This window comes from Phalacrocorax aristotelis, chromosome 3, assembly GCF_949628215.1.
Source record: "Phalacrocorax aristotelis chromosome 3, bGulAri2.1, whole genome shotgun sequence".
Lineage (NCBI taxonomy): Eukaryota > Metazoa > Chordata > Aves > Suliformes > Phalacrocoracidae > Phalacrocorax > Phalacrocorax aristotelis.
The window spans coordinates 52,301,419-52,316,346 of NC_134278.1; the positions used below are offsets into that span (position 1 = coordinate 52,301,419).

The window sequence follows — 14,928 nt, forward strand, 5'->3', positions numbered from 1 at the left end:
TTAAAGGGGAAAAAGCACATGTTGTCACCGAGACATATGATTAAAGTGTGAGTTAGTCAGGGCTTGGATGCCTCTGAGGAGGGAGGTGGGCAGGCACCTGCCAGGAAAATAAAAATCAACTCCAAATAGACTGAAAAAATGCACTTAAAGTTTCAGAGTGTATCCTCCAATGTACAATGAAACTTCCCTGTGAGAACTTATGTTTCCTATTTGGTTCATTTGCTTTTCTAAAACAAGCAGATTTTTCGCTCTGCTCTCAGCACCCCTGCTGGAGATCTGATGGAAGGAAAAGTTTTCCTTTTCTCATTTTACTACATCGTTACCAGTTAAGTAGCTTGACAAAAAGAGAAGGGAGAAAGGGAAAGGGGAAGAGGAGGGAAAGAATCATATGTCCAAGTTACATATTAAAATGATAAATGGGGTGGACTGAAAATTTAGCTGTGCTCTGAAAGTGAGGTGCAAGTGACAGAACTCACGATTGCTAAAAGAAGAAGCAGAATCTTAGGCCAAGGAGTAAATACTGAAAGAAGATGCCATATGAACTCTTTGATGCCAGGAAAAGCTAGGATCTTGGGAAGCAGCATGTAACATCATTCAAACCTAGAAAATGCAAATCTCCCCTTGTCAGGGGATTTTAGATGCTGATGCAGTTGGAAGCAGTTAGGTTGCACCAACTTTTCCCTCCCCACCTAGTGCAAATTTTCTCTGTCCATCTAGTTGTTTTCAGGTGTTAGGCCCAGTTCGGAGTTGAATTTATAACTCTTCTGAAACCAGAGGTGAATTTGGTTTCCTGTTCCCTCTCTCCTTCCTCACATGCTGCTCATGCATCACACTGCACTCCCCTCAGTATCCCCAATGAGCATCAACAAAGAAAAAATATTGTTATCAAGGGCAGCAGCTCTGGGTTCACCTTTGCTCATGTACTCCGTGACAATATAGATAGGTTCTTCAGATACCACAGCATAAAGCTGGACCAATTTATCATGTTTTAGCTTTTTCATGATTTGGGCTTCCTCTAAGAAGGATTCAGGTGACATCGTGCCAGGCTTCAGGGTCTTGATAGCCACTTTAGTATTTCCGTTCCACGTACCTAAAAGCACAGACACTTAGTTAGATTAAACATCTTCTGCTCCTTTTCCTGCCTGATGCCTAATGTAACCAAGGAATAAACTAGCAAGGACACTTAATATAATAATTTTTTTAAAGTGTGGTTTCCCATGTTGCCTTATCATTACATTCCTCCCACATCTCCCTCATATTTTAGTCTTTTTCTATTATACTGAAAAATAGTACTCCCACTGGCACTGGGGCACAACCGCCATTGTCCTACTCAGACAATGCTTCCACTGATGTCCACAGAAACCTTCTCTGAGTAAGAAACGCGGGAGTGCTGAAACCCGTCTTCATGTATTCCCTTGCTAACAAGTAATTGCTACAGACAACACAGCTCCAGTCACAGATTTGGATAACAAAACTGGTCAAACCCAAACTTTCCATTTGCAAGGCATTTTAACATCTTGTTTTTGTTCTGAGTCAGAGGAAAAAAACATATACTAAGAAAAATTCCCGGGAAACAAATTCTGAATCAATTTCATTTGAGAAACACAGGCGTGTTTCCAAACTGAAATGCGTCTTTTTCATTTCCCTCCTCATCCCCAGAAGCCTAGCAGCTGCTTATTGAAAATGAGGTGGATCCTGTCCACTTCACTTTGTTCTTTACTTGTGGTCAGCACTGAAATAGAAAAGTTGCATAATTTTTCAGCCATCTACCAAGCCTTCTGTAACACCTGAAAGCCTGTGCAAGGACCTGGAGAGAGCTGGGGAAGGCTGACTCAGGGCGTCCCACAAGAGGTAGGGCTTCACTTGGGGGTTTGCAAAGGGGAAAAGGACGACTGGAAAGAAAAAAACCAAAACAAAGCACCTACCAATGTTAATGGCTTTTTTTTGGGATGGGGGACTGGGGAAGGGAAAGGAAGGAGAATTAAAATGGGCAGAAATATCACTTTCCTAGTGCCTTCTGGTTGTCCCTTGCCCAGACTTGACAGAACCCTGCTCCAGAGCCAGGGCTGAAATGGCTTTGGATGGGACCTGTGATCTGTTGATAGGGAGCTGCTGTGTGATAAGGCAAAACCACATTAAATGATTTTCGGAATTAATCACATTGGGTAAAAATTACTCCTCTGCACTTAAGCATGAGGATAGCAGAAGGCCTACAAATTACATGAAGACTCAGACTCAGATCTAGTCTCTATAAATTAAGATGACATCAAGAAAGGTAACATGTAGAATAAGCCTGGTTTGTCTTTGTTAAAAGCACATTCACTGTTACCAGGGCTCAGCTGCTGCATGAGAACTGGTTAAGCCAAAATAACTTCACCATGAGCTTTTGCAACCTGCCAGAGCATAAAATGAGCTGGATTGTTTTTTGTGCAAGTGGTCAGGTCGCAGGTGCCACCTCACCTAGCTGAGGACAGGGGAGGAGCGGTGGGGGAGCCACTGCCTGTGTCGTCCCTCACTTACAGGGCAACCCCTGCAGCAACACACGAGGCTGGCTGAGGGAGGCTTGAGGCACATATTAGCCAAAAGTGTGCAGTGCAAGTTTGGTTTTCAATATGCCATGATTTTCCTCTGCCATCCAAGTGCCACATGCTGTCACCTCTACCGGTGGTGGAGTAACGTCGTGGGTTACTACCACTGCTACACCAGTGTGCCTGAGGTCTTCGTTTCACTCAGTCCTTCAAATCAGAACTGAAGCAGGACTTTGCTTTAGTGGCATTCCTGTGTAAGCTGGGAAGGATGTGGTTTCGCCTCCGAATTTCAAGCAGGGTGGCCAAAATCTTTTCTGATGGGTGAAAGGGAGTGTGTTTTATCTGGATCTGCTGAGGCCCTGGACCACAGAGTGCTGTCAGTCACAGCTGCTTTGCAGAGGTACCACAAATTATGTGAACAAGGAATGAAAACCTAGTTTCACCAGCACCAGGGTTTCTGTCACTGGCATTAATAAACTAGGATTTTACCTGGTGTGTTAACAGGATTAAGTGTGTATTACCTGTTTGCATTGCCTTAATAAAAATCCCAGGACTTGTTCTATTACCATGTAGCATTTTCAGCAGTTCTATTTTTAAATACTTTTATGAATTTCTCCAGTTAAAAAAAGAAAATCAAACAAAAAGGTTAACTTTTTCTCTCAGCCCAGATTTCAGTTTAAATTGTTAAATTTTCTTCTTGTGGTTTGGTATGTTTCTCTCTAATAGAAAATTAGCATCGACCTCCCTCTGAATTCCTCCCATATGTAGTTGGCTACTATTTAATGCATTTTTAATTAATTTTTACTGTGTTAATCTATGCCAATTTGGTAATGCTTCAGGGCTGTTAACATATTTTTACTAGACATTACTTTAAGAAACATAATGTCATAATTGTAATAATAATTTTTTAATTTCTGATATATTTGGTACTGGTACTTGGCACTTTACTTCTCATAGATTTTTTTTTAAATTGCATTTGCTCCTTTAGCTTACTGTATCAGTTTAAGATCTACAACACACAAAGGTGACCACTAAGTATTAACATAAACTTGAAACCCTTGCATGTGTTTAACATGGAGAAGAAGTAGGTGAAACTGCAGCTAGCTGGGGATGCCAACAGAAAATATAGGTAGCTTTCTTTGCAACAGGTCAACTGTAATTCTGTAAAATTCTATAAATTTCTATATTACTAGTCTATAAATTCTATAAATTTCACAGACTTCCCGCCATGCTCTTCGCTGTAGTCTTGCATCGGAAAACAGCTGCAAGAACCCAGGACAGCCTGCTGGTTATTTTGGTTGCACATACCTTTGTGCCACTCTAACAAAAAGAGAGGCCAAACTGCTCCACCAAACTTTTCTGAAGAAGCAACATATAGTGCTTCTTTATTTGAATTGGCCATTTTAAAAAGACTACACAGAATGCAATTTGGCACAAAAACTGAGCCCACCTCTCATTAAATGGCAACTATATTGTGTTTCAATGCTATAGCAATACCAAGATTTATGTATATTTTAAATTGCTATTGTTTTATAGTCATTAAAAGAATGAGGCCCATAGAGTGGGGAGCAGTAAGTAAAGCTGGCAAGTGAGCAGAAAACAATGTCAGTGGATTTGGAAAATGCCAATATTTCTGGACTTCAAAGTGGGAGTTCAGCTGGGCTGGCCAAGTCTTGCCTCTATTGTCCCTGGTCTCTATATCGAGTTACAGGGTTCTGCTGCAGATAGAAATTTCAAAACAGACTTTTGGATGCCTGCAGAAGTGGATGCATGGGAAAGCTAGATTGACAATGTTAGCTTCCTGATATTTGCCGTTATAACTGGGATAGTGGATGGAAGCATTTTCAGGGTCTGACCCCACCAGTGCTAAAACACACGAGGAAAAAAAAAATGTCTACTTACCAGATTAATTTCTGGTTAGCCATTCTGCCTTACAAGTTTAGCATAATTCCTATTTTAATACCTAGCAATTGTGTAGTCACCCAAATAAACCCAATGCAATTAATGAAGTTTAATGCCCTAACTTCTCATACCGGTGTGTGCAAGTGAAAGGAAGTTTCCCCGTGGACTACTGTATTTAGGTCTGTTTTAGGTGATATAGACTAACATTTCAAACTATTCTGGTCTTTTAGCTTTAAGATCTCTACTTGAAATGTTTATTTCTGCCAAAAGGGCCTTAAAAGATCCATCCAAAGCAAAATATATTCTCTGCCTTACCACGCCACACTTCAGCGAAACACCCCTGACCAAGCTTCTGTTCCAGAAATAATGAATCACGTGCAACTTCCCATGCATCTTTAGCCAATCCAACAGTTTGTGGGGTATTATTCGTAGCAATCACAGTTAAGTTAAAACACAAACCATCAGCTTTCTCTATAGGAGAGGAAATTAATAAAAAAAACACACTTATAATCAAAAATTATGCATGCATTGAGAAAGATGGAAGGTGACTTGTCTCTCAGTGCTGCATTAAAGTTCATTTGCGAACACTGATTTTTGGATACTGAACGTAAAGACTTTTTTGTTAGCTTGTAGAAAAAGGCTCCTTGGTATAATTAATACATTACTCTGTGAGTCTTGATTTATTATTAAGACAGTGGTAATTGTCAAAATCGAAACCTTCCGAGGAAACATGCAATTTCAGTTTTCTTTTGCCATCAATTACAGTGAAAGCTGAAGACTAAAGAATTTCGAGGTCAAATCATGATTCCAAAGACATTTTTCCTAACAGTTTGAGCTTTGCTCTTTTTTTTTTCTTGTGGGTCACAGTGTCCTACATTTTCACCTTCCATCTTATAGTGTAATCCCCACACAGAGAGCTATTTTAGAATAATTATTTTGCTCCATACCCATCCATACTTCCCCAAACTGCCCATTTCCCAGTCTCTTGATCAACTGTAGGGATTCTCGTGGAATTTCCCAGACATCTTTGGTTTTGACAGACAGATCAGTAAGCCTTGGCATTCCTTTATGACAGGGGACTACTAAGCGGCAGCAAAGACCTGCAGCTCTCTCTGATGGAGCCAGAAGTGAAGCCAACAGCAAAGGAGAGGAAAGAAAAAAAAGTGTGACATGAAACAAAAACAGTAAGCATAAAAACAATGCTACTCACAACAGCTGTTAGTTGCATACCACAAAGCATCCTGGAAGATTAGAAATTGAACACTGAAACATATTCATTTGAGACAGAACAGGAAATATTTTAGTCTCTGCTTCCACAGCCTGGAATGGAAGGTGACGGCCGATGATTTCTCTTGTGGACTCAGGATTTCCCTTCTCCCACAATGCTGTGTTAAGATAACTTTGCAAGGAACTGGTATACTAAAGCACAGTATAACTTTTTAAAAATCATCTGTAAGTCACAAACTGGATTGTTTCCGTACTGAGTAAAGGAAACACAGAGAAGATTCACTTTTTCTGAAAATCACAGCCATGAAAATTTGGAAGACTTTTTCCTAATTTTTTCCTAGGTATCCTGGGAAAAGTTATTTTCTATATTCTACTCTGTGAAAAGATGCTTTTGTAGGTGTCCTGTAAAAGACTTTTTCTGCCATGCTTTCTATGACAAATCTTTACTAGGGTATGTAGCCAGTCCTATGTTGTTGGGGGCAGATTTATTATACTTATCTCTTGCAAAGCTTCACAGAAGACTGAACTGTGACAAAAGTCACAAGATATTTTAGCAGGATTAAAACAATGATATATATAAAAATATATTTATACACACACATATTGTTGTGTAGTATACTATGCAGCACAAAGTGGCCTACAATATAAAGCTTGCACGGCGACTTGTATCTTAAAACAGGTGCAGCAGAGCAGAACAAGGTGGGGAACTGCAACTGTATTTCAGACTCAAATATAATCTTTATTCTCCTATGCTCCTGTGAAAGATTTCTTTCTGGGCAGGTGAACAGCTTGTTTCAGCATCACAAAGTGGGCAAGTACTGAAGCTCCTTGCAACACCAAGCTCTGCCTCCTCAGCACAAATGTTGTGGGATGGTGGAGAAGTCCCTAGAGATATCCTGGCATGGACCTCATTGTCTCTCCTATAGCAAGACAACAAAGACCACAAAACAGGGAAGATTAGCTGATCAGTTGGCGTATCTTACTCCAAGATAATTCCAATGGATACATTAGGATAGGGACTACTCAAAATATGGATAGAATCTGGAAAGCTTCCTTATGAGTTTGGACAGCTGCAGAAAGAAACTGGAGGTTATTAAGACCTTGTTTTCTTTAATTGGGAAAAAAAAAAAGCTTGGCATGTGGGTGCTACAGTTAAGCCTAGACTGCACACACAAGAGCTTAAGCTTGACAGGCTGGCTGTTAGGGATTGGGCGAATGGTTCAGACGTGCCATTACTGGGCCTCTGTTTGACGTCATGACACCCTGGGGATCTCAATATTTTTCATTTCTAAATCTCATCAGTGAAAGTCCAGACACTGCAGTTAACTTTATTATCCAGGTAAGAAGGGGCTGGGATAAGAGGGAAGTCTGGGTAATAAGGGTACATGGCCGTGCAATGGGAGCGCAGCGCAGGGACACCTGCACTGTGTCTGCACAAAGGTATACTTTGTACTTCCAACTCCTGACCCAGGACAGCTTACATGAGACCAAACTGCACACTGTCTTCCTGGGAAGCCTGGTTTCCAGCTGCTTGGACAGGACGGGTCCTCCAGCCTGGACAGCTATGGCATGAGGGCTGAAGGGTGGGCTGCAGAGCGTACCTGTCCTTCTGTGAAGGCACTGGCCTACAGCCTCAGCAGTGGCTCTTCAGGAACAATGCTGATATTTACAGAGTCATTTGGGCACCTCTGAGCTCTCCCTCGAAGTAAACCTAGGCACTCTCAAGGCATTGCGCTAAACTACCTCCCACATGCCAGAGTGCAGAGCAGGCCTTTAGAGGCAGCCTTTATGATTTGAGTTAGCCGGGGCTGGCATGGAATGAGGGCTTCTGGGTTCAGCTGGGTCTGGGAGACCACAGGTGAAACCTCTGGCGTGTGGGTCTGTAACATGCCCTCCTGAGCTACCCTACCTGGATCCTACTGATTATACCTCTGTGTTGCACAGTAATGGCTGTTTCAAGATCTATTTGTTTCTGCATCTGTGTATGGAAAATACATCACTCAAATAATTTGCCCACAGGAAACTAAAAGTTGACATATACCAGCTGGTATAGTGGGGTTGAAAATTATCATCCTTAGGTGTAAGTTTTTATACATTATTGAGCTTAGTTTAATGTAGTCACCAGAAACAACTAGAAATTCTCCCAGGCAGCATACACCCCTCAGAAATTGGGCGGAGAAGACAGCCAGATGTCTAGTATGAATAGCATAAGAATACAGCAGACAGAATACAAAGAATACAGAAAAACACCCCACAGAGAAGTTGATTTCCCAAGTAAAAATTATGAGAAGTTTTTGAGCGGTGAGCATTTGGTGCCATCTGTTAATATTACGAAAAGATAAAGTAAGGAAAAAAAAGCAAAATAATTCAAAATACAAATTTCTGCTTTAAAAAATGACCATATTGAGAAGCACAGCAGTATTCTACATAATTCTCTACACAGTTCTCCTATGCAGAGGTTTGGGGGCTTTTAAGTTGTATCTGTTGTTCACCAACCGCCAGTGACAGCAGGATGCATTTTTGAGTTGAATAGTGCATGCCACATTTTAATCACAGGAATTTAAAAAAAAAAAAAAGAGCTTGGTCGATGGACACAAAGTGTACATAAAGCAACACCCATATTGCTGTATTTATTTTTGAAATTAGACTGATTACAATTTAAATGTTAATACTTTGCACATTGAACACAAATCCAGTGGGAAAATTTGAGCCAGGTAATATATGCAAACCTTTTGGTCATTGCTTTAGGTGACTGAATTCCACAATGCAATTCCCTATTTGCTTTATTAGCAACAGTGTGCTCCAAAATAGTACATATTAGCACTTGCTTATGCACAGGGAATTCATGCTTTGAGATGTGCAAGTCAAATTCAGTAATTCTGTTTGCTTAGAAAAGGGAGAGCAGGCAAAACCTTTACCTCAGTAGAGTGCCAGCTTTTAAAAGCTCTGCTGCTGTACACTGTGAACAGCACTCAAAGCCATTTATAACTGTAATGGGAAAGGGATAATGGAAGATGCATTACAACAAGGAAGCGACATAGCTCAAATGACTCTTTAGGGCGTCTTACACATACATCAGCTCAGCAGCTAAGGCTTTTGTTTTAAAATACTTCAGAGTGCTGTGTATTATCTGAAAAATTACCTGAATAATGCTGAACCAGCTGTTGAAGAGTTTCAAATTGTGCCCGAGTTGTGATATAATATCCACCATTGTCAAGTTTACGAATCTTATAATGTTTGACATGATCTCCTTTCATATCATCCCAGTCTCGAATAGACAGGGAATAGGCACCTGTTCCAAGCAAAGGAGAAATAAACATTGTTAGTAGTTTTTAGACACAGAGACTTTGGTTTGCTGGTCAGTTGTTATAAAATGGAAGAGAAATGGCTTCCAAAAAAATGCTTAGTGTACCTTGAAAAAGAACAAGTGAATCTAAAGTAAGTACCACAGAAATCTTATGATGTTCACACCACATCCCTTTCACACTTTTCTAGAAAGAAATCAGGACTTCTGTGTAAATGAAAACTCACATTTTAACATTTACTGCTTCAGGTTGCTAAATTGACTATTCCTGTTCTAAGTATCAGTTTACACTGCACATATTTTACTTCATGTAAATGCCAGTGGGCAGAAAATATCAAGATTTTCACAGGAATCACTGGAGATAATGACTTTATATACGTGTAGTGCTGTTACCCAGGCAGATCCCAAACTTCTTTATAAACATTAACCAAGCAAATTAGCATACTTTGTACATCACAGTCTTTGGAAGGTGGTGCTACACCAAGACTGTGCACCAGGAGATCTGCAAGAACTGGATGTTTTACTTTCCAAATCCACGCTGGAGCTTTAGAGTTTACCATCAGGATTCAGATGCCCAAACACAGAGGTTAAGTGCCATGTGAGACGCTCCAGGACTTGGCAGTTTTTCCACAGGCTGTCACATTTGTCCGATCCAAGTGGATGCCCCGCACGCATTTCAAATGGCTCCGGATGCTAATGGCCAGGTAAAGGAACCTCAGTTGAGGGGCTGGATTTTGGTTTTTGGTGTAGTGGTGGCTCTCTGCAGGTGGGCCATGGGCTTGGTTTAGATGCCCACACATAACCTTCTGGTCCCATTAGGACAGCTGAATCCCAGTCTAGTTTCCATGAATGTTAGGGCACTGTAGATGTCGATAGTGTAATGCAGGTTTGAGCACTAGGTGTCTGCAGCTGTGGGCATTTGAACTGAACACCAGCTTACTGCTGATTGTAAAAGGACCATGGCCACCTACATGGGGACCTGCACATTCAGGTGTCTTAATTTGAAGCACAGTCCTATTCTACATACAGTGACACCCACATGTTGGTTCTTTACAGTGTCAAAAGCAAAGCCACATTTTAAAGGATAATGCAGTTCCTGAGCAAAAACAGGGCTGTTTCAAAGGCAGTGGAGAAGACAAGTTTTCACACATGGCTCAGACGAATATTACTCAAAGGTAATTCAGACATTAAAAAGGGAAAAAAAACCAACAGGAGGTAACTGTCAGCTGCAGAGATCTCAGGAAGGTCCTCCTTCTGGAGCCTGGGCTGCTTTCACTGGTAACCATGTCAGCTACGGGCAAGAAAGGAAAACCACCAGCAGACAATTTTGCACAATATGAAAGGTGGAGGGATTTCCTACAGGTCTGATGGCAAACAGCACTGACTGCTGCTTATCCCAAGTCAGGGTGCTTTTCAGCACGCCTGGGCAGTTCGCATCCTCCAGAACCACCTCCAGCTAAGTGAAACGATTTAAAGAACCCCACAGTTAGGTGCCTGAGATCCCTGATGTAAGATGTCTTTCCTGGATATCTCCCCAGGAAGAAGTTTCCGTGACCATGTGAACCTGCAACAGGTCACACTGGTGGACGGCTCACCGCCGAGGGAGCTGCAGTGAACAAAACGTCTCCACCCCGGCTCCAATGACTTCTTGAATTCCCTGTTGTTTGTCCTCTAAATAGGAGGAAAAGAGCCAGTACTTACTTACACAGATGATTCTAGTTTATGTGAATGGGAGACACCCTGAGAGGAGTGACATGGTTTTTATTTCTAAGTGTAGAAAAACACTGTTTGTTTAGGAAATTCTTCTGAGGAGGTTCTCCCACTGAGTAAGTACATCTCTCTCAGCTAGGAGTTCAAAGCTTTTTGGGGATTTGCAAGCACATCTTGTGCATGCTTTGTACCACCACTCTGGGTTGTACACTGTCAGCCTACTTTCAAAAGTTTTCCAGGCAGTGTTCTCCACCTCCGCATTTGTGAGTTTTGATCCTCTGGCAGCAGCTGTATTTTCTTTAGTCACGCTCCCTGCCTATCTGGTCACTATTTTAGATTCTTTAGGAAAATGTAAACAATCTGTGTCTCCAGGTCTGCAATCAGAGCTGTGTGGGTGGCCCTCTGTGGACCCCCGCTGACCCCAGATCAAGTTGCAGAACTGGAGCTTTAGTTCAAATCTGGACAAAAATAAGAACCAAGATGGATTTCGTTATTCATTTATTTAGGCTGTTCGTTATTTATACTATTCATTATTATCTGATGATTAATTCAAATAGAAGAGATATACATAATAAAAATCTGGATAGAAATACGGCATTACAATATATCATACTAATGAATTTTTTAGAAAAACAAACCTAAAACCAGACAGTCTTGGAGGGTGGAGATTGAAACCAGGTGAAGGATTATATAGACAAGAGCTGATGAAGTACCTGGGTAGTCAGGCATTGAAAAGATGAAAAGCCAGCTCCATATGATTTATTTTGGAAGTAAGAAGAGAAGGCGACCATGATCAAGGGAGGTTAAATTCATGCTTAAGTCACCCATGATGATACTTTTAACATGATCCTGATTAATTTTTTTATTGTTATTATTTAAAGCAGAAGGGATGATTCTAGGTCACAAAACAATTCCTGCCCGAAGCCCAAGATGACTAGCTGGAGTAAGGCATTTTGAGAAGACTTATGGGAGAATGTGCTGTTCGAGCCCTCCCAGATGACTTTTTTCTCTCTCATGAACAACAAGCTCCCTCTGTTTTCTTCTAACAACACACTGAAATACCACAAGGATGAGAAGGAAAACAGGCATTTTTGAGAAAACCCATGCGTGTTTGGTTTTTTTCCAATGGCTTTGATGCAAACTTAGCCTGAAGATGTAGAAAGCCTTAAGTTCAAATGCAGAGAAATTAAGCTTGCTGCTGTAAGTCCATCCATGATGGATTACTCCATTTCCCCAATGCTTTTGTGTCTCACAAGAAGCTCTAGAAAAAAGCCCTGACTTAGCTAACAAAACAGCCCTGCAAAACATATCCCCTATCACTGTATAAAAAATGGTCAAACCAGACTAAACTGATAATGTGGTTTAGAGAAACAGTGTTGTGTTTGTTTTTAGGATCCATGGATGCCTATATGAGTGAGTTTTTAAACTTGGCACAGAGCAGAATGAAGTCCTGCTCCTCACACACATCACAACAACTGTTGGTGAAAATGAACAGGTGGAGGCTATTTGCAGAAAAAGAGCAAGTTAGAGCCTGTCTTGCTCCTGGTGAGAATGCCTCACTGCTACGTAAGGTATGGTGAAGCTGTGGGGTTACAAGATGGGAAATTAGCTGCCTGAAACAACAGCATGTCTATTCAGATTTTGCAGCAGAAGCAGTCTTCAGAGTTATGGGCAGCAAAGGAGGAATCCAGTCACTGCAGGTGTCAAAAATGTAAAACTCACAATTTTAATTGACAGGATGAAATGTCTGGCGATAGGTCAGGTAGAGAGGACTGGGAAGTAGTGCACCTCTTCTTTAAGCCCCTTTACCAGTCATGATTCCAATAACTCCGTCAGCTAACTCTAGCTGACAGAGGGTGCTCTGATCAAAGCACTGACTTTTCAGTGCTTTAATTACATGAACCATCATTAGACTTCAGAACTTACATGCAATTAATTCTAGTGACTTATGTTTCCCACAGCTATTGTTTTGGATTGCTGGTTAATTGAGAAATGACCAGGTTTGTTTTTCACTTAGCTGCAGGTTTTCTCCTCAATAGTTGTATGAGCTGGAGAGATCTTTTCATACATGTGAAGCTTTGAAGATGTGACAGGCCTCATGAACAAAATATAAAAGCAAAGATAGAACCCACCAAGAAAACTGGAACTCATCCAACCTTCTTAGAGGGAAGGAGGCGAATACATCCTTCCACTTGACTTCAGCAGAATGGATATAGTTGAATGCTTTATGAATATATTATTTAGAAATATTTTCAAGTCTTTTCAGTGTTAATCTGTGAATATAAAACTGCTATATCTTCCCCCTTACCAAAGAAGAAAGGCCAAAAAATCCCCTAATCTTCCCAAAATAATAACTAGTACCTCCCTCCCCTGCCGAATCTTACCTTACATCTTCCAGGCAAGAAGGTTCAAATATTCTGCTTCTTCTGTAGTAGGCAGTAATTTTCACCAAACTAGACTAGAGATTCCCAGTATCTGTTCACAGTAAGCTAGCTGGCTGTCCCTGGACCTGAATATGGACACCAGGAGGTCTGCCTCCTGTAGCCCCATAGCTGCTGTTCTGAGGGGCCACTCTCCACTGGACTCCATTGCAATAGTCGTATCCTCAACACACATGTTGAGAGAGACAGTGCAATGTTCAGAGTGTGACAGCAGAGCAGAGCACCCTGCCTGTGCATCACTTGCACTGCAGATACCATGGGTTGCGCATGACGTGGGTTGCACTTGGGTTGTTCTCTGCTTTGAAGACTCACTCTAAGACCTGGGATGTCCAGAAATCTAATTCCCTAGCTCACATATATGCAAGATGACATTTATCTCTACCTTTGTACCACTGAAAACAGTATTTCACAAACTTAGCACAACTTTTCTCATCTATCTTCTCGTTCGTAGTCAGAATAGCTTTGGCCAGCCTACCTTTGGTAGTTTCACTTTCCCGGATCAGGAAGGTACCTCTGGGGTTTCCAAATGACAACAGCTGCCTCTCAGCATCTTTTCGGCCAAGTTTGCCGAAGTACCACCTTAGGGAAACATCAGAAATAGTAAGACAAATGCTACATAGGATTACCAGGCAGTGTCACAGAGCTCAGACATGGAGGATTATTTTTGGAAACTATGGTTACTCAAGTATCTTCAACCATTTTTGTCATACTGTGTCTCTTCTATTGTGGTGGGAAGCTAATGCAACAAACTGTGTAGTAGATGTTGCATATGTTGTGCAGTAGCACTCTGCATTATGCCTATAATCAGTAGATGCTGAGAATACTTGTTTGGTGTCTTAGGACAAAGGCCAGATTTGGACAAACAGAGAAAGACTTGGCGGGAGGAAGGAGTAGACAAGGAAAAGGGCAGAAAAATACGTTGCTACCCAAAAGTAGAATTTTTACAGATGTTGCTATAAACAACAGATTTGACTTACAGAGTGATGTATTAGTATTCAATATTTCTGTTGTAGCACAGCTATAAAACCTCAGTAGAAGGACCAGATGCAACCACTTCACTGTGGTTGTATAAGGTTTTCGGAGTTTTGGTACCTTTTTCCTTCCTGCATCATTTTTTTTTTCTTTTTTTTTTTGGTTTCGCAATCAACCAAGTATAACCTGAAGTACAGACTGCAGTAGTACCTGCTCAGCCATATAAGCATCTTTTATACTGGAAATAATATGGATACAAATGGCACTGAATTTTTCACATAGATACGTCTTCATTATGCTGTCTGCTGTATGCATTGTAGGCATCCTACCTGTTGGTAGGTATTTGTTGATAAAACATGCCCTCTTTAATAGACAGTTTGCACACTAATTGACTTCAAATATTTTTACAAGTTGGTTCAGGAAAAGCAAGGGCACCTTTTGTTTAATGCTTGAAATTAGCTGACACTCAAATAAAGGAAGCAGACCTATGTTCCTTTAGGTTTTCCTCCTTTGTTTTGACATTGAAAAAGCACTGAGCTTGTGCTTCTTTTGTTACTAATTACCTAATTATTTATCAGTGCAGTTAAGAACCAAAATAAAAATAATGTAAGTAATTTGAAAAGTCGCTGCAATCAATCAAAACCAACTCCTTGAACCTCTTTCGAATATAGCACTAATGGGTCTTTACAATGAAAAGAAAACATACTCCTCTGCTTGGATGGAATCGACTGGAGCCACATAATTACTGGGAATGTAACCAGTTTCGCCTGTTGTCAAGGACCGGGCCTCCCACCAGTCTCCCTCCCTGCAGAAACAGAGGTGAGGAGGAAAAGTGAGAGCGAGA

General features: G+C 41.0%; 1 protein-coding gene across 2 annotated transcripts in view; it reads right to left on the minus strand.

Annotated features, from left to right (window-relative positions):
• FYN (FYN proto-oncogene, Src family tyrosine kinase) overlaps positions 1–14,928 on the minus strand; it is a 143,699-nt gene that overhangs the window by 20,008 nt on the left and 108,763 nt on the right. The window contains exons 6-11 of one of the 2 annotated variants that reach the window (XM_075087461.1): positions 14,791–14,889; positions 13,588–13,691; positions 8,800–8,949; positions 5,378–5,542; positions 4,746–4,901; positions 911–1,090 (exon numbers count right to left, since the gene is read on the minus strand). In XM_075087461.1, coding sequence (XP_074943562.1) covers positions 911–1,090; positions 4,746–4,901; positions 5,378–5,542; positions 8,800–8,949; positions 13,588–13,691; positions 14,791–14,889 — 854 coding nt within the window. The remainder of the gene's footprint in view (positions 1–910; positions 1,091–4,745; positions 4,902–5,377; positions 5,543–8,799; positions 8,950–13,587; positions 13,692–14,790; positions 14,890–14,928) is intronic. The other variant, XM_075087460.1, reaches the window with a different exon arrangement.